Genomic DNA, 24,991 nt, shown 5'->3' on the forward strand with positions numbered 1-24,991 from the left:
ATGAGGCGAGGCAGGATAAGCTTGTGTGGTTTTCTATGGAGTAGAGAAGGTTGAGGGAAACCTGATAGAGGTATATAGATCATGACGGGCATGGATAGAATGGATCTGTTCCCCTTAGTTGAAGGGTCTGTAACAAGAGGGCATAATTCAAAGTGAAAGGCAGGAGGTTTGGAAGGGATTTGAGGAAAAATCTTTTCACCCAGAGGATGGTGGGAATCTGAAATGCACTGACTGGGAGGGTAGTTGAGACAGGAAACCTCAGAGCCTTTTAAGAAGTACTTGGGTGAGCACATGAAGTCACAGGGTCATACAGCATGGAAATAGACTCTTCAATCCAACTTGTCCATGCCGACCAGACATCCCAATCTGATCTAGCCCCATTTGCCAGTATTTGACCCATATCCCTCTAAACCCTTCCAATTCATATGCCCATCCAGATGCCTTTTAAATGTTGTAATTGTAGCCACCTCCACCACTTCCTCTGTGAGCTCATTCCATACATGTGCCAACTTCTGCATGAAAATGTTACCCCTCAGGTCCTTTTCAAGTCTTTCTCCTCTCACCTTAAACATATGCCCCGTAGTTTTGGACTCCCCTGACAAAAAGATGTTGGTTACTCACCCTATCCATGCCCCTCATGACTTTATAAAGTCACCTGTCAGCCTCCGATGTTCCAGGTAAAATAGCCCCAATCTATTCAGTCTCTTCCTGTAGCTCAAACCCTCCAATCCTGGCAACATCCTTGTAAACCTGAAGAAGGATAGAGTGGACAGCCAGAGAGTTTTCCCTAGGGTGGAGGTAGTTATTATGAGGGGGCATAGTTTTAAAGTGAGTGGAGGTAGATATAGGGGACACATCAGAGGTAGGTTCTTTACTCAGAGTGGTCAGGGTGTAGAATGCATTGCTGGAGAGGGTAGTGGAGTCGGCCTCATTAGGAGCATTTAAGCGGCTATTAGATAGGCATATAGATGATAGTATAAGGTAGGGGTGGAGGTTAGATAGACCTTAGGATTAAGGTAAAAGTTCGGCACAACATTGTGGGCCGAAGGGCCTGTACTGTGCTGTTGTGTTCTGTGTAAGGGTCAGTCACTGGACCCAGAACATTAACTCCGATTTCTCTACACATACACTGCCAGACCTGCTGAGATTTTTCATTATCTAATTTTCATTTTCAGTAATTTCTGTTTTTGTTTTGTTCCAGCATTCGTGGTTCATTTTGTTAATCCTTGTGAATCTTTTCTGTACTCTCTCAGGTTTAACAACATCCTTCCTGTTGTCATAACATTCAGGGCTGTGGGACTAGTGCGGGAGAGTGGAACTAATGAAGGTAGTGGTGTATTTTTGGTGGTGCAGACTTAATAGGCTGAAGGACTTCTTCTAAATCTATGATTCTACACCTTGCAGGAATGGATAAATAAGCAGAGAGTTAATTCTCACTTTGGTGGCTGTGTGAATCTTCCCGCAACAGGCATTGGCTAGAGATATTTGAATGGGCACAGACAGAATGTGCTGTTGAAAATGAAGAGTGGAAGGAATGAATTTCCAGGTGGAAACAGCACAGGCCATGGAGCAAGTCATTAGCCCTGCCCTGCATCCTTGTAAGCCATCCCCACCTCCCCAGCCAGTCCTGCAGCAAACCAGTTAGATCGGGACAGACTGCAGGGTTGGTTGGACTAATAGTTGAAGAACTCCATAGTTTGAAGGTCTTAAAGTGTGAGTGTGATGGATTTTAATTTTAATAGTGTGTTAGCAGCGAGCAGGAGAGGGGAGTTATGGGATGATTTGGCACGAAGAAAAGGGGAGAGATCATTGGGGCACTGATGGTAGCATGACTAAAATAGGCAAGAACAGGTCGAATCTTGTGTTTTAAAAGATTGCCCATCCTTTCTTCTTGTCTGTTTTTCAGAGTGTTAGTATTCTCTCGTTTCTTGTATACTTTCCCTGCTTTTCTTTCAGGTTTACATTCCAAATCACATTCCATTGATGAATCCAGACCTCAGGTTGTTATCCGGCTGACTATTGGCAGTCTATCCATGTCAGTGCTGCACATTGATCCACTGCCGCCACCTGAGAACCCGTTGCACCTTGATCCTCTGAGCAGGATGGCATCCCATTTCTTTGAGCAGTTGAAGACCCTCAATCTGTCTCAGTTTCCAGCAGGGGAATTCAATGCCTTCCGACCCAAGTTTGCTGCAGCTTGTCCCCATGACCATCTCAGGTGAGCAGCATTGTGTGATTTTTCTACGTTCTGTCCTGTACCTACCCAACACTCACCTTAGTCCACCAAACAGAATTGTTTTCCTTTTTAATTTGTCTCGGTCCACATTTTTCCAATGGAATAGAGATGCCAGTTCCCCAGCTCTGATAATCTGTCATCCCAAAGACTTGGCATAATTCAGCCATCATCTGAAGGGGATAGACATGTCAAGGCTCTAAACTCTTGGATTTGTATGCCAAACCTCTCTGGTTCACTTCCTTCTCTGTTATCCTTTCAAAGCACCTCTTTGACCTGGTTCATGATCACCTACGCTAATACCTCCTTGTGTAGCTTGGTATCAAATTGTCTGGTAATTGTTTCTGGGGGCGACCTTGGAATATTTTACAACATTAAGGTATTAAATAAATGTAAGTCATCATCGGTAATCAAGTCTCTGAATTGTGGTTATTTCGCAATTTGCTTCTTTGTTTCTGGTTCCACAGGCTCTTTGCAACTGGCATCAAGCTGAACTATGAACAACGACTTGGCACCAGTTCTCGAAGCTTAAACACAGATGTCTGCATTAACTGGATGGAACTGTTGGAATGTCTCTTCCCTATGGATTCAGTGACTGTTGTACCACAATATACAGAGGTCAGAGACATAAACATGCAAAAACAATAGCCAATATTGTTTCTGAATTTCTGTTTACAATGCAGAGCCTGCTTGTTACATTGCACAGTCCCTTTAAGATTGACCCAGTGGCGAATGTACATATTTTAAAGGAAATGCTGCTTGTGTATAGCAGGCTTGTTGCCCATGTGACCAGTTACTGATAGCTGTTCCTTATACCCACACAGCATAGAGGGAATATTGGAGCTGACAGAGACAGATGTGAGCTCATTCACTCACTCAGGCACTCTTAGTACACAAACAACTGATTTCTTCATTCTTTATATTTATTCTTTTGTTAGTTTATAAATATAAAATATGGTTTCTTTAAAACTTCCTTCTGTGAAAATGTGTACATGCCTCTGAGTGAAGGCTGTGGAAGGTGAGGGTTTCTAAGTCTTCCTGGCCTTTTACCGGCGGATATTGTGGCTTACTTAATACTCTGTCGGGTAACCAGTTTGACAGAGAAGGGGAAGCAGGTAGTGTGGTGAGGCAGAGCTAGTTGGTTGATTCGACAAAATGGTTCAAACACAATGCATCAGCACTAATTAATGCCAAGTCAGGACAAGGGGGCTCTTTCTGTCCTTTTCCCATTAATGTACTTCTGCACCAAAATCACGTCTTCTGAGGTAAGGTCACCGGACCTGAAACATTAACTCTGATTTTTTTCTTCACAGATGCTGCCAGACCTGCTGAGCTTTTCCAGCAATATCTGTTTTTGTTCCATAATCACATGTTGTTTTCTGAGACAGCCATTTCTCTGATTCCTTTGTAAATGAGAGTGCCAATTACTATTCCTGTTGGGTTTATATCATGTGTCCGTGAGCATGGGGAACCTCTTTGAGATTACCCAACCCTAATTCTCTAAATACTTGCAGTCAAAATTTCAATGGCATGGATTTGAACTCATATTATGGAGGTTTAAACACTTTTTTAGGGTTACACTGCTCCGTGATTAATGTGTGCTGCTGAAAGTCTTGCTTTTTTCATTTTTCTTGTTTATTTTTACAGCTGATCACTTTTCAGTCAGTGAGTGAGACAGGAGCTCATCCCACACCTTCAGTACAGCTTCACTATAAGCACATCGACCGAAGAGGAATTCAGGTACATAACCACTAATCCCTACCAGCTTTAGGGGACTGTCAGTTGAGAATCCAACATTGTTTTACTTTGCACCAGAAAAGTTTTGAGTTATGAGTTTTAAGGAGTCGTTGGATAGGCTGGGACTTTTTCCACTGAAGTGTAGGAGATTGAGGGGTAACTTTATAGAGGTTTACTTTTTTTCTTTATTCATTCACGGGATGAGGGCGCCGCTGGCTAGGCAGCATTTATTGCCCAGAGGGCAGTTAAGAGTCAGCCACATTGCTGTGGCTCTGGAATCACATGTAGGCCAGGCCAGGTAAGGATGGCAGTTTCCTTCCCTAAAGGACATTAGTGAACCAGATGGGTTTTGCCAATAATCGACAATGGATTCACAGTCATCATTCGACTCTTAATTCCAGATATTTTTATTGAATTCAAATTCCGCCATCTGCCATGGCAGGATTCAAACCCGGGTCACCACAACATTATCTGGGTCTCTGGATTAACAGTCCATCGACCATACCACTAGGCTATTACCTCCCCTCTAAAATCATGAGGGCTGTAGATAAGGTGAATGGCAGGTGTTTTTTTTTCCCTAGGGTGAGAGATTTCAAGACTAGGTGGTATATTTTTAAGAGTGAGAGGAGAAAGATTTGAAAAAGACATGAGGGGAAATTTCTTTTACATGGAGAGTGGTTCATGTGTGGCATGAACTTCCAGAGGAAGTGGTGGATGCGGGTACAGTTACAAAGTTTAAAAGACATTTAGGCAAGTACATGAATAAGAAATGTTTGGAGGGATATGGGTCATGCATAGGCAGGTGGGACTAGTTTAGTTTGGGATTATGGTCAGCATGGACTGGTTGGACCGAAGGGACTGTTTCTGTGCTGTATGACTCTTCTGACACTATCCAATTTGAACACAGCAGTGTTTAATTATGGGGAGAATTAAGAATGACCATGGATTTCCTCCAGTACAAAAGTCAAATGTGCCACTTGAACTGTTTTATTTAGCAGTAGAACTCAGTACTTTTTCGGTACTACTTTTGTCCCATCTTCCAAGCATACAGGTATAAAATTGGCTTCTTTAGTTTACAGTAAAGTCCTGTGTTCATGTGCCCTCCCTTCATGAAATTGCTTATTTACACAATACTAACAATGCACCTTCTGCTTATCCATGTTTTTAACGATTGAGAAAACCCGAAGTAGTAGTGAGCAATGTTTGCTGTTTGTGAAAATGATTGACCCCAGCGTTCTCCAGGAACCCGCCTCCCATGAATGAGGGAATTAAAACAGGTTTCAATAGTAGCCAGCCAATTCATGACACAATTTTTACGCTTAGGGGAGCAAGTTGAAAATCTATCTCATGGTCTCTTGCTGCTCAGGCCAGTATAACTCTCACCAGCGTCTATGCTTCCTGAGTGAGCTTGCACACACAACAACACAGAAAAGACATCCTAGAAGCATGGTACTCCACAAAGCATGCTATTAATAAACACATTGAACTTGACCCCATATGCATTCCACTACGAAGGAAAACCGGAAGTGAGGCAATCCATCTCAACGGACCCCAGAGTTTAAAAACAAGATGGGAAAACACACCGACGCTTCATCGGAGGCTGCACTGAGGATGTTACCAAGCAGGGTAACGAAACGTCTGCAAAACAAGAAACCAGCTCGGCGAGCCAACCAACCTCAACAACCTCGAGACATTTATCTTCAACTATCTCGAACAATCGGCCGAGCCCTGGAGATCATTCTGGCCCTATTATTACATTTGTCTGAGGTGATTTCTTCCCCACCAGGAATAGGTCCAGCTCTCACTTGAAGGAATTCAGTGATCAGCATTCTCTGCAGGAGCTGGCAGCTTGTTTTACAGGCTCACTGGTCTCTGGGAAAGGAAATCATTCCTAAAATCTAACCTAGTTCTGTCTTTATCCAAGCCTTTATCCGTCAAGTCAGAGGAGATCCCTGATGTCATCTCAGTTCTGCATTTGTTAAATACTGACAATTTTTTTTGTTGCTGTATGTTTACTACTAAATAGCCATCTGAAATAATACCATTTTTCCCCCTATGGTAATTAATACTATTGTTGAAAACTTGGGACAGGTCTGAATTGCATCTTAGCATTTTCAGTAGAATCCCACATAACAACAACTTGCTTTTATATAATGCCCTGCACATGTAAAAATGCACTTCAGGGACTGTGGGGTAGACAATAGATGCTGAGCTGAGGGAAGAGATACGATGTGGGCAGAAAGTAGGTTTGGAGGAGAGGACTAAAGAGGGAATTCCAGAGAGTAGATCCTGGCTAGCTGAAGGTACCAGGATCAATGGATGGTATGAGTTGAGGAAGTGCATAAGAGGTAGGGGTCAGAGAAACTGAGTTTAGGTGTGAGTTTGTAGTTCTGGGAAAGGGCATTCAATTAGGGAAAAAGCAAGGTCAAGGACAGATTTAATCAGCAGGATTTGGGAAAGAATAGAGGACGGACGGTGTGACCAGGAAATCATTGGAATTGTCAAGTCTCAAAGTGGTGAAAACATGGTTAAGAGTTTTGGCAGCCGAAAGGCTGAGTCTGGCAATACTACAGAAGTGGAAGCAGGCAATCTTTGAAATTGAGAGGATATGGCCAGAAGGTCAGTGTGAGAAATCAAGGTTGAGAAGGAAAAAGAAGTTTGTTGTTAACTCTGCTCTGATGTTCACCAGAGCTTGGTGTAGTCCAGCCAGATATAGTTGATAGACAGTGAAGGTGTTCACATAGGCAATGAAAACTCTGAAGCCATTTATCAAGGTCATAGAGGTCTGAGTTCCTATTTGTAACTAAGTGATTGTCTAATTTTAATTAGTGGACAAGTGTTTACATGCTTTCTCTGTCTCAGGGCAGCCAAGGGAGACTGACAGCGGTGCCACAAAAGGCAGAGCTGCAGATTGAGCTAGGCCTGATTCAGTCAGAATTGGACATCAGCATTGTGGACAGGCTTAACTCGTTACTGCAGCCTCCAAAACTTGCAACAACAGAAATGATGGCATCACACATGTACACCTCCTTTAACAAACACATCAGTCTGGTAAGTGCTGGAAACAATGGCATTATTTGAAGTAATAACAAGAATTCTGTCAATGCATTCTGATGCTAGTGACCCGGGGCAGCTGGAATTTTGTCCCAAGTCTACCAGAGGAAGGTATGATTTTAAAAAAAAAACCAGGCAAAAATGAGTAGAATTCTACATTGTAAAAGTTCAAGATTCTTGGGATAATAAAACAGGATTGAATGTAACCAGAGGCCTGTTGGCACTGATCCTAACCCTATGTAGCTTCACCTGTTAGTGACTTGCTGCAGGGAGCATTGAATAGTGATACTGATTGGTGGGACTGGATAGTGATAGGGGGTGTATCCTTCTGTTGTCCAGTCATATCTTTTTAGAATTTGTCTTTGTTCAGTGGGTACTCTCTACCTGTGAAGGTACGAAGTTTGTGTGCTCACAGCCCATTCCAGTGTGAATAACTCATAAGCCAGGATTTCGGTTTCAGTATAGGGTACCATCAGTTGGATGACATGTTAAACTGAGAGTCTTTCTGCCCTTTCAGCTGAGTATAAACAACCCCATGGCACTATTTGTATCAGAGTAAGAAAATTCTGACCTGTGTTCTGGCTAGTTTGTGTCCCTCAACAATGAACAAAGAGACCTAGGGGTGCAGGTGCATAGTTCCTTGAACGTGGAATCGCAGGTAGAGAGGATGGTGAAGAAGGCATTTGGCAAGCTTGCCTTCATTGGTCAGAACTTTGAATATAGGAATTAGACATCATGTTGCAGCTGTACAGGGCAAGGGCAAGGCCACCTTTAGAATACTTCATATAAAATTAGTCTCCCTTCTATAGGAGGATGTTGTTAAAACTGAGAGGGTGCAGAAAAGATTTAGAAGAATGTTGCCAGGGTTGGAGGGCTTGAGCTATTGCGAGAGGTTCAATCGGCTAGAGTGTCGGAGGCTGAGGGTCACTTTATAGAGGTTTATAAAATTATGAGGGGCACAGATAGGGTGAATAGTCAAGATCTTTTCCTCAGGGTGGGGGAGTCCAAAACTAGAGGGCATAAGTTTAAGCTGAAAGGGGAAAGATTTAAAAAGGACATGAGGGTAACTTTTTTTGTGCAGAGGGTGGTGTGTGTATGGAACAAGCTGCCAGAAGAAGTAGTGGAGGCTGGTAAATTGACAACATTTAAAAGGCATCCGGATGGGTACATAAATAAGAAGGGTTTGGAGGGATATGGGTGAAATACTGGCAAATGGGATTAGGTCAGACTGGGAAGTCTGATCAACGCAGACGAGTTGGACCAATGAGTCTGTTTCCATGCTGTATGAATCAATGACTGTATAATTACTTCAAAACTGATTATCTAGTCATCATCAAATCGTTGCTTGTGTTAGTTTGTTGACCTGTATTCTACTTGACAATATTTCCAACCAATTTAATTGGTTAAGAAATGTTTTGGAATGCCATAAGGCTTGAAAATACACTATTGAAATGCCAATCTTTGAAATACTGAGAGCAGCTCAATCATAGATTGAACCTGGGCCGTCCTGGTTTGTGTGGCTCCACCATTTTGTGACGATCACTGACTTTCTGATGGAGCAGTATCTTCCACATAATGTGATCACTTTGACTGTTCTTCCTGTTGCAGCAGAGAGCCTTCACTGAGGTTTTCCGTGACGATTCTGCCTCGCCTGCTAACCAGCGGACGTCTGTACAGCTCACCACACCTTTGTTCAAACTGGCCGTCCGCTTCCCTATCCCAGACCTTCGATCTGACCAGGAAAGAGGACCCTGGTTCAAGAAATCACTACAAAAGGAGGTTCTGCACTTGGAATTCAGCGAGGCAGAATTTAAGACTGAATTCTTTGGGAGTTTATCCCATGAACAGCTCAAATTGGAGCTCACTTTCAAAGAACTGCTTGGTGAGCTAAGTGGCTTTTATTGTTACCCCATCAATATTATTTTAAATGAGCACCCACGTTTATATAGTCATTATACTTCATAGGATATGAAAACATAAGAGCTATGAGCTGGAGTATTATAGAATCTGTGGAAACAGGCCATTCGGCCCAACAAGTCCACACCGACGGTCAGAGCATCCCATCAGACCCATCCCCCTATAACCCACCGAATCTACACATCCCTGGACACTACGGGCAATTTAGCATGGCCAATCCACCTAGCCTGCACATCTTTAGACTGTAGGAAGAAACTGGAGCATACAGACATGGGAAGAATGTGCAAACTCCACACAGACAGTCGCCCAAGGGTGGAATTGAAGCCGGGTCAGTGGCGCTGTGAGGTAGCAGTGCTAACCACTGGGCCACTGTGCCGCCCCTGTAGGCAATTGAGCCCCTGCACCTGCCCGACTATTTGATACGATCGTGGCTGATTTGCATTTCGGCCTCAATTCCACTTTCATGCCCACTTTCCATAATCTTTAAACCTGTTACTGATTAAAAAATCTATCTCCTCTTTCCCAGCATCCTGCGTACTCTAGGGAAGTAATTCTACAGATTCACAACCCTTTGAGAGGGTAATGATAGCGTAATGATGTTGTTACTACACTAATCATCAAAAGAACAGAAGTTCAGGTCATACCGTGTCAGGGTATCTTATTTTGTATGAAGTACCCTCTGTCAAGTGTTTTTCCTGTGGTAGCTTTAACTTTTTCCCCAATCTCATTGTGACCTGTTATCCCCTATTGGGAAGGGTCAAGGCCAGGATCAGGCTTGACTGAGATGTCTGTACATCTGCCCAGACGAGATACAAGAGTCAGAAGCCAGATGACACCAGCTTATAGTCCTACAGATTTATTTGAAATCACAAGCTTTCACAGAGCTGCTCCTTCATTGGGTGAAGTCTGAAGGAACAGCGCTCCAAATGCTTGTGTTTTCAAATAAACCTGTTGGACTATAACCTGGTGCCGTGTGACTTCTGACCTTGTCCACCCCAGTCCATCACTAGCACTTCCACAGCAAAGATGCAGGAATGTCACTGATACCTATGGAGCCAGTTCCTAGCAGAAGGGACAAGACTGTTTAGCAAGAGAGTGGGATTGCTGGTTTTGATAACGCAGCAGTGCTACGGGCTGCACTGAATGCTTAATAGCTTCATCTTGATCTCAGGTAAATTCCAGGAAGATCCTGCGACACCACCGTTCACATTTTTTAAAGTGTCACATGGTGCTGATGGAGACATGTCAACTTTCGACAGCGGGAAGTTTGATTGGCCAAGGCAGGTAACATTATGTTTCCCTTGACATGGCAGTGAGTACGCTTCCAAATTGTTTCATTGGCTGTAAAATGCTAAAGGATGTTCTGAGGTTGTGAAAAGTTCAAAATACTTCTTGAAGTACAGTCTGATAAACTTCAAAAATGAGTCAGCTTTGCAAACATGGGCAGCAAGATTCTGTTCTTCAGCCTGAACAATTTGGGGATGTCTCTGAATACTAATCCTTCATCTATCCCTTCTCCCAATTGGTGGTACTTCCTTTTCTTCTGTTAATAACTGAGATTAGCTATTTGTGCTAAGGCTGATGAAGCAAGAAATCAAGAAAGTGAACACATGTCACCAGGTTTGCCTTATGAACAAGAATAACTTGTGAGAGGAAAGAGGACAGGGAAATGGGCATTAGCTGCTTTGCTCAGAGCTTGAGGGGATGGCTGTACAGACCAGTCCACAGTACAGAGGGTGAGAGTCCATTCATGAAATGTGATGTGGTGGATCTGCCAAAACCTGTTGATCAATTTTACACAGCAATATACAGAATTTACTGCACAGGAACAGGCCCTGCTCCATGCTCTGTACATTCCTGCTCCAAAGTTGTCAACATATCCTGCAAAAGTCTATCTAAATCTGTCATATTTGATTTTTAGTTACTTCAGTGAAGTGCATTATAATAGACATATATTTCTGAAGCACCTCTTAACATATTAAAAACCCTTTACTACTCCTTGTCCCAAGGCATTTAACGAGCATTCCCAGACAAAAATCTGATACTGAGTCATATATTAGGATTTTTAAAGACCATTGTAAAATAAGTCTGCGATAGACAGCGAGGGAAAACCATTCCAGCAGTTGCTGAAGGCTCTGTGACAGTTAAATCCAGATATGGCAATAGACTTGCCCCAGAGCATTGACCTACCTGTCTATCTTTATTTGCATCTAATTGTTGGAGAATTAATTATAGGATCACATCCGATTCTCATGGCTTTGTGTGACTTTGAATGTTATGTCTGTATCTTGTTGCTACAATGCTGAATTGACATTGAGTGTGTGTTTAGTCTGATACCATGGGGGCTTTTGTCACTAGGGTTGTATTGAAAGTGAATCCAACAGTGGTGCATTCCATCTTGGAGCGAATAACGACAGAGGAGGAGGAACCTGGGAGTCACTTACTTGAAGATGAAGAAGGTGGCAGCCACTCCCTGAAGGATGTTTGTGATTTGGGAAAGCAAGAACCCTCGCCTTTCTCCTCGCGAAGAGTCATGTATGAAAATGAGGAGGTGGGAGCATCACTTCTCGTGCGCGTTTAGGCAAAATGGAGAAACCTTAATCTTGGTATCAGTTCTTGTTGATGTTTACCATTAGTCTTGTGGCACAAATTAGATTCCAGTCCAAGTTTGATCACCCGCATGAAGAAAGTCATGAAGTGAATGGATCACTTCACATTACAGGCAGACAAGTTAAGGTTACGCACTTCTTAGCAGATTAATTATGGAGTAAAGTTCTCTCCACACTATGCCTATCAAACACTCCCAGGGCAGGGGCACCATGGAGTTAGGTATAGAGTAAAGCTCCCTCTGTACTGTCCCCATCAAACACTCCCAGGACAGGTACAGCACAGGGTTAGATACAGTTTAAAACTCTATGCTATCCAAATCGAACACTCCCAAAACAAGTACAGCACAGGGTTAGATGCAGAGTACAGTTTCCTCTGCACTGTCCCCAACAAATTCTTCCAGGACAGGTCAAACAGTGTCAGGTAATGAATTAATTCTGTGGATATACATCAGAAGCTTATGCCCCACTGAGTTACTTTCACATCTTCAGTTTCACACAGCAGCTGCCATATGACTTTCCCAACTGAGCTTGCCGAAGTGAAGGTACGTGAGCAATTACAGCACTCCCAGAATGTTTTTATGAACAATATGGTACATTCAAATGTTATACATATGGAAATGCTGACGTCAGCATAGTGTGATAAGTAGTGACAAGTGAACTTGTAACATGACCAAACTGGTAAAACTCTCAGCAACAAGGCACTGCATCTTGCTAATAGAGTAGGAGAGGCAGGTGCTGTTTGCACCTTGAAAGTTGGTATAGATCAACAAGGCCACAACGCTGTTTGTCTCATTAGATCAGTGTGCTCTCTGCAGATGGTGATGCCAGGGGATCAGTTCGAAATGGGTCAATTCCAGGATAAAACCATAAGCACGTCCCACTACGTACTGGAACTGATGTTACCTAATGTCAACCTCACTCTGCCAAACAAAGCGTTCTATGAGAAGGTGTATAACAGGCGAGTCTAACATCTCTCCCATTTAAATGCAGCAAATGAGGTTGTGGTTAATGCTTTTATTTTCATTTCTTGGCTCTATGCCCCTCCTGTTGGGATACAGTATCCTTATTGTTCTTATTTTTAGTCATTCTCAAGATGTGGTATTCCTGGTAAGGCCAGCACTGATTGCCTGTCTCTGGTTCAGCCAGGCCTATTGAGCATCACTCATGTTGGAGTCGTAGATGGGGCATAGTGTGAGAATTACGGCCAGACCATTTAGGGGAGATATTGGGAAGCACTTCTCCACACAAAGGGTAGTAGGTATTTGGAACTCTCTTCTGCAAACCAGTGGATGCTGGATAAGTTGTGAGTTTTAAGTCTGAGATTTTTTATTGAGCAAAGGTTTTAAGGGATATGGGCCAAAAGGCAGTTTTATGGAGTTGGACCACAGTTCCATGATCTCATTGATTGGTGGAACAGGCTTGAGGGGCTGAATGGCCTACTGCTGTTTATGTCTACATGTGCCATTTGCAAGCTATATTAAATAAGGTTTCCTACTCCTGAAGAATGATGGTGAAGCAGCTGTATTTTAATTAGTCAGCTCTATGGTCACTTTTACTAAGGCCAGGTTTTCACTCCTTGATTATTAAAAGCCGAGTTTAAATTTTCAAGCCAACATTCTCACATTCTACTGGATTATAAATCTGGACTCTGGAATCACTAATCCGGTAACCTAGCCACAACATGTCTCCAGCATTTGCAAAAGTATAGGGTAAAGATCTGAAAAACCACCAAATTTCACATGTTTTTGCTTTAAGTTTGATTATGTATTAGATTTCACTGTTTAGTTTATACTGTCATGATTTACGAAAATCTATCGCTCTCTATTTTGTTACATCTTCTATTTTTCTTTATGACATTTGAGTCAGAGATTTCAAGCCTCAATCCAGGGGAACTTGAACCCATACTACACAGTGCTGTAGGAGTAGTACTGCCATGTCAAAGTTTGATGTTTTGAACATAAGAAAAAGGAGCAGGAATAGACCATATGAGCTGTCAAGTCTGCTCTGCTTTTCGGTGCAATCATGGTCAAACCTCTAGCTCTACTTGACCTTCCAATCTCCATTCTATATCTCTTGATTCCTTGAGAGACCAAAAATCAGTCTGTTTAAACCTTAAATGTATTCCATTATGGAGCCTCTACACCTTACCAGTAGAGAATTTCAAAGATTCGCAATGCTGTGAGTAACAAAATGTTTCCTCATCCCGGTCCTACATGATTGGGTCTTTATTCTGAGGCTGTGCCCCAGTGTTCTGGATTTTCCAGCCAGAGTGCGCAATCTTTCTGTGGCAAGTGTTGGTTGAATGGCAGAGCAGACCTGATGAGCTGAATGGTCTAATTCTGCTCCTATATCTTGTGGTCTTATGGCTTGAGGAACTGTGTCTCAGAGTTGATTATCTGGAGTTTGAGCTTTGAGCACTGCAACTCATCAAGGTCGGGGGGTTGGGAAGAATTACCTGGACACTGTTTCAGGAGGCAGTCACAGCGCTTTGATTAACTACATCAAATTTGGTCAGGGACAGGAGGATGTGACTATGAGCAAGGCAGTACAGGAATCATGATAATGCTAAAAGAGCCTCAGCCCTTGAAAACTTGCCTAACAGGTTTAAGATTCTTGCTCCCTTTGTGGATGAGAGCGGTGGCTGCAAGAACGATGAGCAAAGTGATGATAGCACCATGGTACAGGGAGCCATTCAAGAGAGGGTGGGGTGAAAAGAGAAATGTAGTTGTAGTTGGGGATAATACAGTCAGGGGAATAGACAGTATTCTCTTTGGCTAGGATTGAGAGTCCTGAAGGCTTTGTTGCCTGCCTGGTACCAGGTTCAGGATACCTCATCTCGGCTGCTGAGGAATTTGGAGTGGTCTACATAGGTGTCAACAATATATGTAGAAAGAAAAAAGAAGTTCAGCTAAGGGGAATATGAGCAGCTCAAGAGCTAACTTAAAAAGCAGAGCCACAAAGGTGGTAATCTCTGGATAACTACTTGAGCCACAAGCAAATTAGTACAGAGTCAACAAGATTAAATTGATAGCAAGAAGTGATATAGAGTTGGAAGGTGTAGAATCTGTGTGGGTAAAGTTCAGCAACCGCAAAGGCAAAAAGATCCTGATGGGGGTTATGTACAGGTCTCCTACAAGTAATCAGGATGTGGGAAAGAAAATAAATTAGGAGATAGAAAAGGCATGTAAGAAAAACACCATTACAATTATCATGGGGTCTTCAATGTGCAGGTGGACTGGGAAAATTGGATTGGTAGCAGATCCCATGAAAAGGAATTTGTGGAATCTCCACACAGTGATTTTTTTGGAGCAGTGTGCTAGAACCCACTAGGGAACAGGCAGTTCTAGATTTGCTGATGTGTAACAAGGCAGAATTGATTAGGGAGCTTAAGGTGAAGAAACCCCAAGGGGACAGTGACCATAATATGATAGAATTCATCCTGTAGTTTGAGAGGGAGGAGCTGGAATCAGATGTAAGGGTATTATAATTGAGTAACGGTAACTGCAAAGGTATGAGGGAGGAGCCAGCCAGAGTTGATTGGAAGGGTGGTAGAGCAGCAATGGCAGGAGTTTCTGGGGGCAATTTGGGTAGCACAGCAGAAATCCATCCCAAGGGAGAAGAAACGCACTAAGGGGAGGATGAGGCAACCATGGATGACAAGGCAAGTCAAGGGCAACATAAAAGCAAACGAGAAAGCATACAATGTAATGAAGATTAATGGGAAGCCTTTAAAAACTAGCAGAGGATATCTAAAATTACAATAAGGGGGGGAGAAGATAAAATATTAGAGTAAGCTAGCTAGTAATATAAAAGAAGATAGAAGAGTATTTTTAGATACCTAATAGGTAAGAGAGAGGCAAGAGTGGATGTTGGACCACTGGAAAATGAGGCTGGAGAAGTACCAATGGGGAACAAAGAAATGGCAGAGGAACTGAATTGGTACTTTGCCTTAGTATTCACAATGGAAGACACCAGTAGCAAACCAGAACTTCAAGAGAATCAGGGGACAGAGGTGAGAGTAGTGGCCATCAATAAGGAGGATGTGTTGAGGAGGCTGAAATGTCTGAAGGTGGATAAATCAACCGGATCAGATCCCAGAGTTCTGAAGGAAATAGCTGAGGAGATTGTAGAGGCATTGGTGGCGATCTTTCAAGGAATCACTGCAGTCAAGGAACGTCCCAGAGGACTGAAAAATGGCTAATTTTACATCCCTGTTTAACAAGAGAGGGAGGCAGATGACAGGAAACTATAGGCCTCGATTGTTGGTAAGATTTGAAAGTCTGCTATTAAGGATGAGACCGTGAAGAACTTGGAGGTGCATGATAAAATAGGGCTGTGTCAGCACAGCTTCATCAAGGGGAGGGCATGCCTGACAAATTTGTTAGAATTCTTTGAAGAGGTAGTGAGCAGGTTAGACAAAGAAAAGCCAAAGGACATGATCTGTTTAGATTTCTAGAAGGCCTTTGACAAGGTGCTGCACAGGAGGTTGCTAAATAAGATAAGAGCCCGTGGCACTAAGGGCAAAGTACTGGCATGGATAGAGGATTGGCTGACTGGCAGGGGCAGAGAGTGGGGATAAAGGCCTAAAGGGATCAAAGGGTAATGGGGTAAAAGCGGAAATAGGATACTGAGTTGCATCATCAGCCATGATCGTTTTGAATGTTGGGCAGAGCAGGCTCAAAGGGCTGAATGGCCTGCTCCTGCTACTATTTTCTATGTTTCTATGTATGTCACTTAGTATGAAATGCTTTGAATATCCTGAAGATGTGATAAAGCACTGTGTTAGACAAATTGTCTCTTTATGTAATAATTTGTTTGTGTTATTCATTACCCTTATTACAGAATAAATAATGATTTGTTACTATGGGAACCTGCTGCCCCATCTCCTGTTGAGACTGTTGAAAACATTACTTACGGGGTTGGACTGTCTGTAGCCAGTCAGTTAATCAACGCGTTCAACAAAGACAGTCTCCCTCCACTCAAGTCGACACTCCTCCAGGACGGTACAGTATTGCACCACCCTACATACTATTTTGATTACGATCCATGTAACTCCCATCATTCATATTAGCCCATAAGGCAGGAGCTGAGTGCTTTATGTGGTAGATGTTTCGGACTCTCTCCCACAAACAACTGTGGATGCTACATAAGTTGATAATATTAAATCTGAAATAGATAAATTTGTTTTAACGGATATTGACCAAAGGTAGGTATGTGGAGTTAGGCCACAGATCAGCCATGATCTCATTGAATGGTGGAACAAGCTCGAGGGGCTGAATGGCCTACTCCTGTTCCCATGTTCCTGTCCCTCCCAGTATTGTGAAGAGGAATAGAGTATTGTTTAATGTCCCTACATCCCACACATTGACTACCATTGCAAACTGCACACATACCGTAATTAGATGAAACTTGGTTAACAGATGATCCAGAGTCAGTGCAAATTGAGGGATTTTGTGAGTGAAACTATTGTATGTGGCAAGAGCTTTAGTAACTGGAGGCTTCCAGATAAATGGCAAAAAAGTTCAGAGAAGGAGCAATGAGAGAAATGGCCTTCTGATGTGGAATGCTTTTCCTGAAAGGGCAATGGAAGGAAATTCAAGAGTAACTTTTAAGTCAAAATTCTTGAAGGGAGAAACAAAAAATAACAGGACATCAGGGAAAGCACAGGGAGTGAGAGTCATCGAAAAACTCTTTCAAACAACCAGCAAGATCACAATGGGCCAAATTGCCTCCTTTACTTGAAGTGTCTATGATTTAGTCATGTATGTTTAAAGCAAGAAATATGCTGAGGAGGCAAAAAGGGAATGACTGGTTGGTGGAGTGCAGTGAGATTAGGCAAAGCTAGAAGTGCATTGCAGAGTGGAGGTAAGTAATAGAAAGATAGGTTAACGTTCTGGCTTCTACCTGAAGTCGTGTCTATTCTGCTTCATATGCTGCTTTAGCTGCTGCATATTTCGCCTCCTTACTCTTGGCAGCGAAAGCTGCAACATTTGGCTGCATGATGTGTCCTAAGGATTATATGACCCACGATTCCTTGCATGTGTTCTGTAGATGACGAGAGTGGCTCTGATGAGGAGACGCTACCATTCTGCCCTAGTACTGACCCTGCCCACCGTTCACGTCGTAAAAAGAAAGTTGAACAACAGAACAAGAATTGCCAGAGCTTTCTGTCGATCCTTCTCAATGTGTCTCATGGGCTTGTCAGCATATACACAGATACCAAGGTGAGAGTATATGAGAGAATTCAGTGTCTGCTTGTGAATGATACAGTAACTCCCAGTTTGAGTTTCCTGTAACTGGTACTTGAGATTAGTTACTGAATTGGTAATTCAATTGATTGAGTATTTAAATCGAGATACAATTAAATACTAAAAAAATGAGGCTGGCCTCTGTTAAAGGTGATCTGTTGGATTGTAATAAAACCCCAGCTGGTTCACTGATATCTTGCAGGAAAGGAAACTTGCTATCCATATCTTGTCTAAGCCTTTGTGATTCTAGTCCTACATTATTGTGGTTGACCATTAACTGTCCTTAGCATTGGTCTTTGTCACCTGCAACCAGGTGGATTCACTAAGGTAGGTGCAGGGACAAGTAGTGTTGAGGAAGCAGGAGGCTGCAGAGGAATGTGGACAGGCTAGGAGAGTGGACAAAGAAGTGGCAGATGGAATATAATATTTATTTTTAATTAACTCATGGGATATGAGTATCACTGGTTGGGCCAGCATTTATTGCCCATCCCTAGTTGCCCCCCTTGAGAAGGTGGGGGTGTGCTGCCTTCTTGAACTGCTGCAGTCCATGTGCTGTAGATTGACCCACAATGCCCTTAAGGAAGGAATTCCAGGATTTTGATACAGCGACACAGAAGGAACAGCGATATATTTCCAAGTCAGGATGGTGAATTACTTGGAGGGGAACTTGCAGTGTGGGAAAGTATAAGGTTAGACATTTTGGTAGGAAGACTAGAGGTGTAGGTTAATTTCTAAACAGGGAAAGGCTTCAGAAGTGTGTTATTTTATTCATTCACGTGATGAGGGTGTCGCTGGCCAGGCCAGCATTTATTGCCCATCCCTAATTGCCCAGAGGGCAGTTCAGAGTCAGCCTCATCGAACATAGAACATAGAACAGGACAGCCCAGTATAGGCTCTTTGGCCCATGATGTGGTGCTGAACTTTTACCCTAATCCTAAGGTCTATCTGACCTCCATCCCTACCTGAGACGATCATCCATACGCCTATCTAATAGCCGTTAAATGACCCTAATGAGGCCAACTCCACTACCCTCTCCGGCAATGCATTCCATGCCCCGACCAATCTCTGAGTAAAGAACCAACCTCTGACATCTCCTCTATATCCATCTCCACGCACTTTAAAACTGTGCCCCCTCGTAATAGCTACGTCCACCCTAGGAAAAAGTCTGTATCTATACCTCTGATCATTTTGTACACCTCTATCAAGTCACCTCTCATCCTTCGTCGTTCTAAAGCGAAAAGCCTTAGCTCTCTTAACCTTTCCTCGTAAGACCTTCCCTCCATTCCAGGCAACATCCTGGTAAATCTCCTCTGCACCTTTTCCAATGCTTCCACATCTTACTTGTAATGAGGCGACCAGAATTGGACGCAATACTCCAGATGTGGCCGAACCAGGCTTTTGTATAGCTGGAGCATAACTTCACGGCTCTTGAACTCAATCCCTCTATTAATGAAAGCTAACACACCATATGCCCTCTTAACAACTCTATCCACCTGGGTGGCAGCTTTCAGGGAACTGTGGACATGAACCTCAAGATCCCTCTGCACCTCCACACTGCCAAGAATCTTTTTGTTAACACTGTACTCTGCTTTCAAGTTCGTCCTTCTGAAATGAATCAGCGCACACTTTTCAGGGTTAAACTCCATCTGCCACTTCTCAGCCCAGCTCTGCATCCTATCGATGTCCCTTTGTAACCTAGAACAGCCGTCCGCACTATCCACAACGTGACTCACCTTCGTATCGTCCGCTCACTTACTAATCCACCCTTCCACTCCTTCGTCCGAGTCGTTTACAAAAATCACAAATAGAAGAGGACCCAGAACAGATCCTTGTGGTACACCACTCGTAACTGAGTACCATGTTGAATATTTTCCGTCCACAACCCCCTTTGTCTTCTAAGGGTCAGCCAATTCTGAATCCAATTGGCCACATTTCCCCCATCCCATGCCTCCTTACCTTCTGCTTGAGCCTACCATGGGGAACCTTATCAAACACCTTACTTAAATCCATGCATACCACATCCACTGCTCTACCTTCGTCCACGTGCTTGGTTACCTCTTCAAAGAATTCAATAAGGGTTGTGAGGCATGATCTACGCCATCATCTCCACCTTAGTGTGAAGCTCAAAGGGAAATGGAATTCTGAGTTCAGGATTCTCCAAATGATAACATGCAGGTTCAGTTGGCAGTTAGGAAGTCAAATGCAATGTTAACATTCATTTCAAGAAGGCTAGAATACAAGAGCGGAGATATGCTGCCGAGGCCGTATAAGGTTCTGGTCGTACCCCGTTTGGAATGTTGTGAATAGTTTTGGGCCCCATACCTAAGGAAGGATTGTGCTGGCATTGGAGGGGATCTAGACAAGGTTTATAAGAATGATCCTGGGGATAAAGGGCTTGTTATATGAGGAGCAGTTGAGGACACTGGGTCTGTGCACGATGGAGTTTAGAAGGTTGAGGGAGAATCTGACTGAAAATTACAGAAAACTGAGAGGCCTGCATAGAGTGAACCCAAATTAAACTCATTCTGCCACTCAGCTGATTGGTCCAATTAATCAAGATCACTTTGCAATCTTAGGTAACCTTCTTCACTGTTGACTATACCACCAATTTTGGTGTCATTCACAAACTTACTAACCATGCCTTCTAAATTCCAATCCAAATCATTTATATGATTTACAAACAAAAGTGGGCCCTATACCGATCCCTGCGGAATGCTGCTGATCACAGGCCTCCAGTCCGAAAAACAACCCTCCACCATGACCCTCTGTCTCCTACCATCAAGCATTTTTTATATCCAATTGGCTCTCCCTGAATCCCGCGTGATCCAACTTCACTAATTAGTCTATCATGCAGAATCTTGTCAAAGGCTGTACCAAGGTCCACGCAGGCAATGAGTACTGCTATGTCCTTATCTATCATTTTGGATACATCCTCAAAACAACTCAATCAAGTTAGTGAGACACAATTTCCCACGCACAAAGCCATGATAACTATTCCTAATCAGCCCTTGCCTCTCCAAATGTATGTAAATACTGTCTCTCAGAATCACCTCCAACAACTTATCCACCACTGATGTCAATCTCACAGGCCAATACTTTGCAGTTCTGAGGAAGGGTCACTGGGCCCAAAACGTTAACTCTGTTTTTTCCTTCACAGCTGCTGCTGCCAGACCTGCTGAGCTTTTCCAGCAACTTTGTTTTTGTTCAATACTTCCCAGGCTTCTCCTTACCTTTCTTAAATAAAGGCACAACATTAGCCACCACGAGTCCTCCAGCACCTCACCCATGGCTGTAGATGATAGAGATATTTCTGATAGGGGCCCCGCAATTTCTTCCCTAACTTCCCAGAACGTACTGGAGTACACTTGTTCAGGTCCCGGGGATTTATCCACCTTTGTTTTTTAAGACCTCCAGCACTGCTACTGCTGTAATGTGGACTGTTTTCAATACATCAGTATTTATTTCCTCGAGTTCCCTTGCCTCCATTTTTTTGTCCATAGTAAAAACTGACAAGAAATATTTGTTTATTATCTCTCATCTCCTGTGGTTCCACATGTAGATGACCTTGTTGATCTTTAAAGGACCCTATTCCCTCCCCAGTTGCTATTTTGCTTGTAGTGTACCTGTAGAATCTCTTTAAATTATCCTTAACTTTATCTGCCAAGGCATTCTCATATCTCCTTTTGCTCTCCTGATTTCTATCTAAAGAATGCCCCTACACCCTTAACGCCTTCAAAAGATTCACTTTGTCCCAATTGTTTATACCTAATGTATGACTCCTTCTTATTCTTGACCAGAGCCTCAATATCTTTATTTATCCATTGTTCCTTACTCTTACCAGCCTTACGCTTCACTCTAACAGGAACATAATGTCTCTGAACTGTTGTTATCTCACTTTTGAAAGCACCCCACTTGTCAGCCATCCCTTGATCTACGAGTAAACTACTCCAATCAACTCTAGAAAGCTCCTGTCTCATACCATCAAAATTTGCCTTACTCCAATTAAGAATGTTAGCTTTTATCCTTTTCCGTAACTATTTTAAAAATAATAGCATTATGATCACTGGTCCCTAAGTGCTCCCCTACTAATACTTCAGTCACTTCACCTGCTTTATTTCCTAAGAGGGGGTCAAGTTTTGCTCCTTCTCTAGTAGGGGGTGCATCTACATACTGATTTTATTTACTGAAAAATCTTCACTGAGTACAGGAGTAATGTTTTCCTTAATCAAAAACACCACTCCCCCTCATCTTTTGCCTCCCTTTCTACCCTTGCTAAGGCATCTAAACCCTGGAGCAATCAGCTGCCAATCCTGTCCCTCCCTCTGCCCTGTTTCTGTATTAGTTATGATATCCCAGTCCCGTGTTCCCATACATGTCCTGAGTTCATCTGCCTTACCTGTAAAATCCCTTGAATTGAAATAAATAGTTTAATTCATCAGAGACACCTCGTTCTCTGACTTGCTCTTACCTTCCTTTTCTAATTAACTTGCTCTTTTTTAAACTCAGAGCCATCCTCATCTATCTTTCTATTCTCACCATTAGTTGGGATCCTCCCAACCAACCCGCACCACCGCAAAAAAAAAACACCAGTTTAAAAGCTCCCAAATAGCACTAGCTAATCTCTCTGCCAGGATATGGTCCCCTTCCAGTTCAGATGAAACTTGTCCCTTTTGAACAAGTCTTCTCTGCCCTAGAAGAGATCCCAATGATTCAAAAATCTGAATCGTTGCCCACTGCACCATCTCTTCAGCCATTGATTTATCTGCCTTATCTTCTTCTTCCTCCTCTCACTAGCATGTGGCGCTGGGGATAATCCAGAGATTACTACCTTTGAGGTTCTGCTTTTTAACCTCCTGTATTAAGTCTGCAAAGCCTCAAACCTATACCTAATTATGTCTTTCTTACCAGTGTGTACATCAACTTCCAGCTTCCCACTCTCCCCTTTGACAATTATGCTACAGCCGTTTTGAGACATCTGTAATCCTGGCAATCGGGGGGCAACATGCCATCCCTGAATTCTCTCTCACGGCTACAGAATCTCCTGTCTGTGCTCCTGACAGGAGAGTTCAACAAAAAAAAACAAAGAAAATTACAGCACAGGAACAGGCCCTTCGGCTCTCCAAGCCTGCACCGATCCAGACCCTCTATCTAAACCTGTCGCCTATTTTCCAAGGATCCGTATCCCTCTGCTCCCTGCCCATTCATGTATCTGTCTAGATACATCTTAAATGACGCTATCGTGCCCGTCTCTACCACCTCCGCTGGCAACGCCTTCCAGGCACCCACCACCCTCTGCGTAAAGAACTTTCCACGCATATCTCCCTTAAACTTTTCCCCTCTCACCTTGAAATCATGACCCCTAGTAATTGAGTCCCCCACTCTGGGGGGGAAAAAGCTTCTTGCTGTCCACCCTGTCCATACCTCTCATGATTTTGTAGACCTCAATCAGGTCCCCCCTCAACCTCTGTCTTTCTAATGTAAATAATCCTAATCTACTCAACCTCTCTTCATAGCTAGTGCCCTCCATACCAGGCAACATCCTGGTGAACCTCCTCTGCACCCTCTCCAAAGCATCCACATCCTTTTGGTAATGTGGTGACCAGAACTGTACGCAGTATTCCAAATGTGGTCGAACCAAAGTCCTATACAACTTTTGATACAACTCCTTTTGACAATTACTCTTTGAATCTTGACAAACCCCACTTAACATAAGATTCATTCTTGGTGCCCAAAATCTGGCTGCCACTTCTATTTTCCTCTGAAAGACTATCCTCCTAAACACTAACCAAAATGGTATATCTGTTTTGAGAGAGGAATAGCCACAGGAGACTCTTGAACTACCTTCCTACCTTTCCTGATAGTTACCCATCTATCTCTAAATCTAAAAACCATCACACTGTGTGCCTCCAATATGCTCCTCAGTGACTGTAACTGCCTCCCAGCCAGTCCAAACAGTCTGATATGAGTTGGATCCAAACACTCCTCCTGCAGACATAGTCTCCAGAGACAGTTCTGTTTTCTAATCTCCCACAGCACTGACACTGAGGGGGAGTTTCTTCAGACAGAGGGTGGTGAATCTATGGAACTCATTGCTGCAGAAGGCTGTGGAGGCCAAGTCATTAAGTCTATTTAAGACCGTGATAGATAGAATCTTAAAAACAGGAAGAACTGTGGCTGCTGTAAATCAGAGACAAAAATTGAAATTGCAGGAAAAGCTCAGTAAGTCTGGCAGCATCTGAGGAGAGAAATCAGAGTTAACGTTTTGGGTCAAGTGACCCTTCCTTAGATCTGATCCAGATAGGATCTTGATTAGTAAGGGGAGCATGAGTTACAGGGAGAAGGCAGGAGAATGAGTTTGAGAAACATGTAAGCCATGATTGAATGACAGAGCAGACTCGATTGGCTGAATAGCCTAATTCTGCTCTTCTATGTTGTGGTCTTATTATGCATCGCAGTATCACCATCAATGTTCAAGAAGGTGACAGACACACAAGCACTATCTCAGGCAACGTGGTGAATGGAGATACAGCTGTATCTGAGCACAGTGTTCTATTGCAGAGTGAAGATGGCACGCTGTTAGCTGGGCAGCATGGTGAATTCTGGCTGGAGATTGAAAACGCAAGCTTGTTCACTGTGGGGAAGTATCAAGGCTGTGATGGTCAGCATTATTTCTGTCTCCAAACAAGCAAAGTCTTCCTTTGTCACCAAGGTATGAGTTCAACAATAAATATGTGAAATAATTGTATCTTGTGTCAACTTCTGCAGAGAAGAATTTATTTTAAGCTTACTGGTTTTAAAAACTTGCTGAATAATGGAGATTCATGTCCAAATACTGTATGAGGTTGCCGCTTAACAATACTTTGTCTCTGACTTTACATAGGTCTTTCCATCATCCTACCAATTTACATCTGCTTTCATGAAGGTGCTGACTCTCACTGGGGTACACGGTCCTGCTCCTCTCCTGAAGGTGCTGACTCTCACTGGGGTACAGGGTCCCCCTCCTCTCCTGAAGGTGCTGACTATCACTGGGGTATGGGTCTCACTCCTCTCCTTAAGGTGCTGGCTCTCACTGGGGTACAGGGTCCCCTCTTCTGAAGGTGCTGACACTCACTGGGGTACGGGTCCCCCTCTTCTCCTGAAGGTGCTGACACTCACTGGGGTACGGGTCCCCCTCTTCTCCTGAAGGTGCTGAC

General features: G+C 43.2%; 1 protein-coding gene across 8 annotated transcripts in view; it reads left to right on the forward strand.

Moving 5' to 3' along the window:
- LOC109922496 (autophagy-related protein 2 homolog B) overlaps positions 1–24,991 on the forward strand; it is a 97,678-nt gene that overhangs the window by 33,677 nt on the left and 39,010 nt on the right. For 5 of the 8 annotated variants that reach the window (XM_048600053.1, XM_048600057.1, XM_048600052.1 and 2 more), the window contains 12 exons: positions 1,957–2,218; positions 2,701–2,851; positions 3,881–3,973; positions 6,833–7,021; positions 8,633–8,906; positions 10,113–10,221; positions 11,300–11,492; positions 12,366–12,508; positions 16,393–16,553; positions 17,602–17,774; positions 24,357–24,507; positions 24,679–24,765. In XM_048600053.1, the coding sequence (XP_048456010.1) occupies positions 1,957–2,218; positions 2,701–2,851; positions 3,881–3,973; positions 6,833–7,021; positions 8,633–8,906; positions 10,113–10,221; positions 11,300–11,492; positions 12,366–12,508; positions 16,393–16,553; positions 17,602–17,774; positions 24,357–24,507; positions 24,679–24,765 (1,986 nt within the window). The remainder of the gene's footprint in view (positions 1–1,956; positions 2,219–2,700; positions 2,852–3,880; positions 3,974–6,832; positions 7,022–8,632; positions 8,907–10,112; positions 10,222–11,299; positions 11,493–12,365; positions 12,509–16,392; positions 16,554–17,601; positions 17,775–24,356; positions 24,508–24,678; positions 24,766–24,991) is intronic. The other 3 variants (XM_048600056.1, XM_048600060.1, XM_048600055.1) reach the window with 2 other exon arrangements.

Source organism: Rhincodon typus, chromosome 8 (assembly GCF_021869965.1).
Source record: "Rhincodon typus isolate 14 chromosome 8, sRhiTyp1.1, whole genome shotgun sequence".
Classification (NCBI taxonomy): Eukaryota; Metazoa; Chordata; class Chondrichthyes; order Orectolobiformes; family Rhincodontidae; genus Rhincodon; species Rhincodon typus.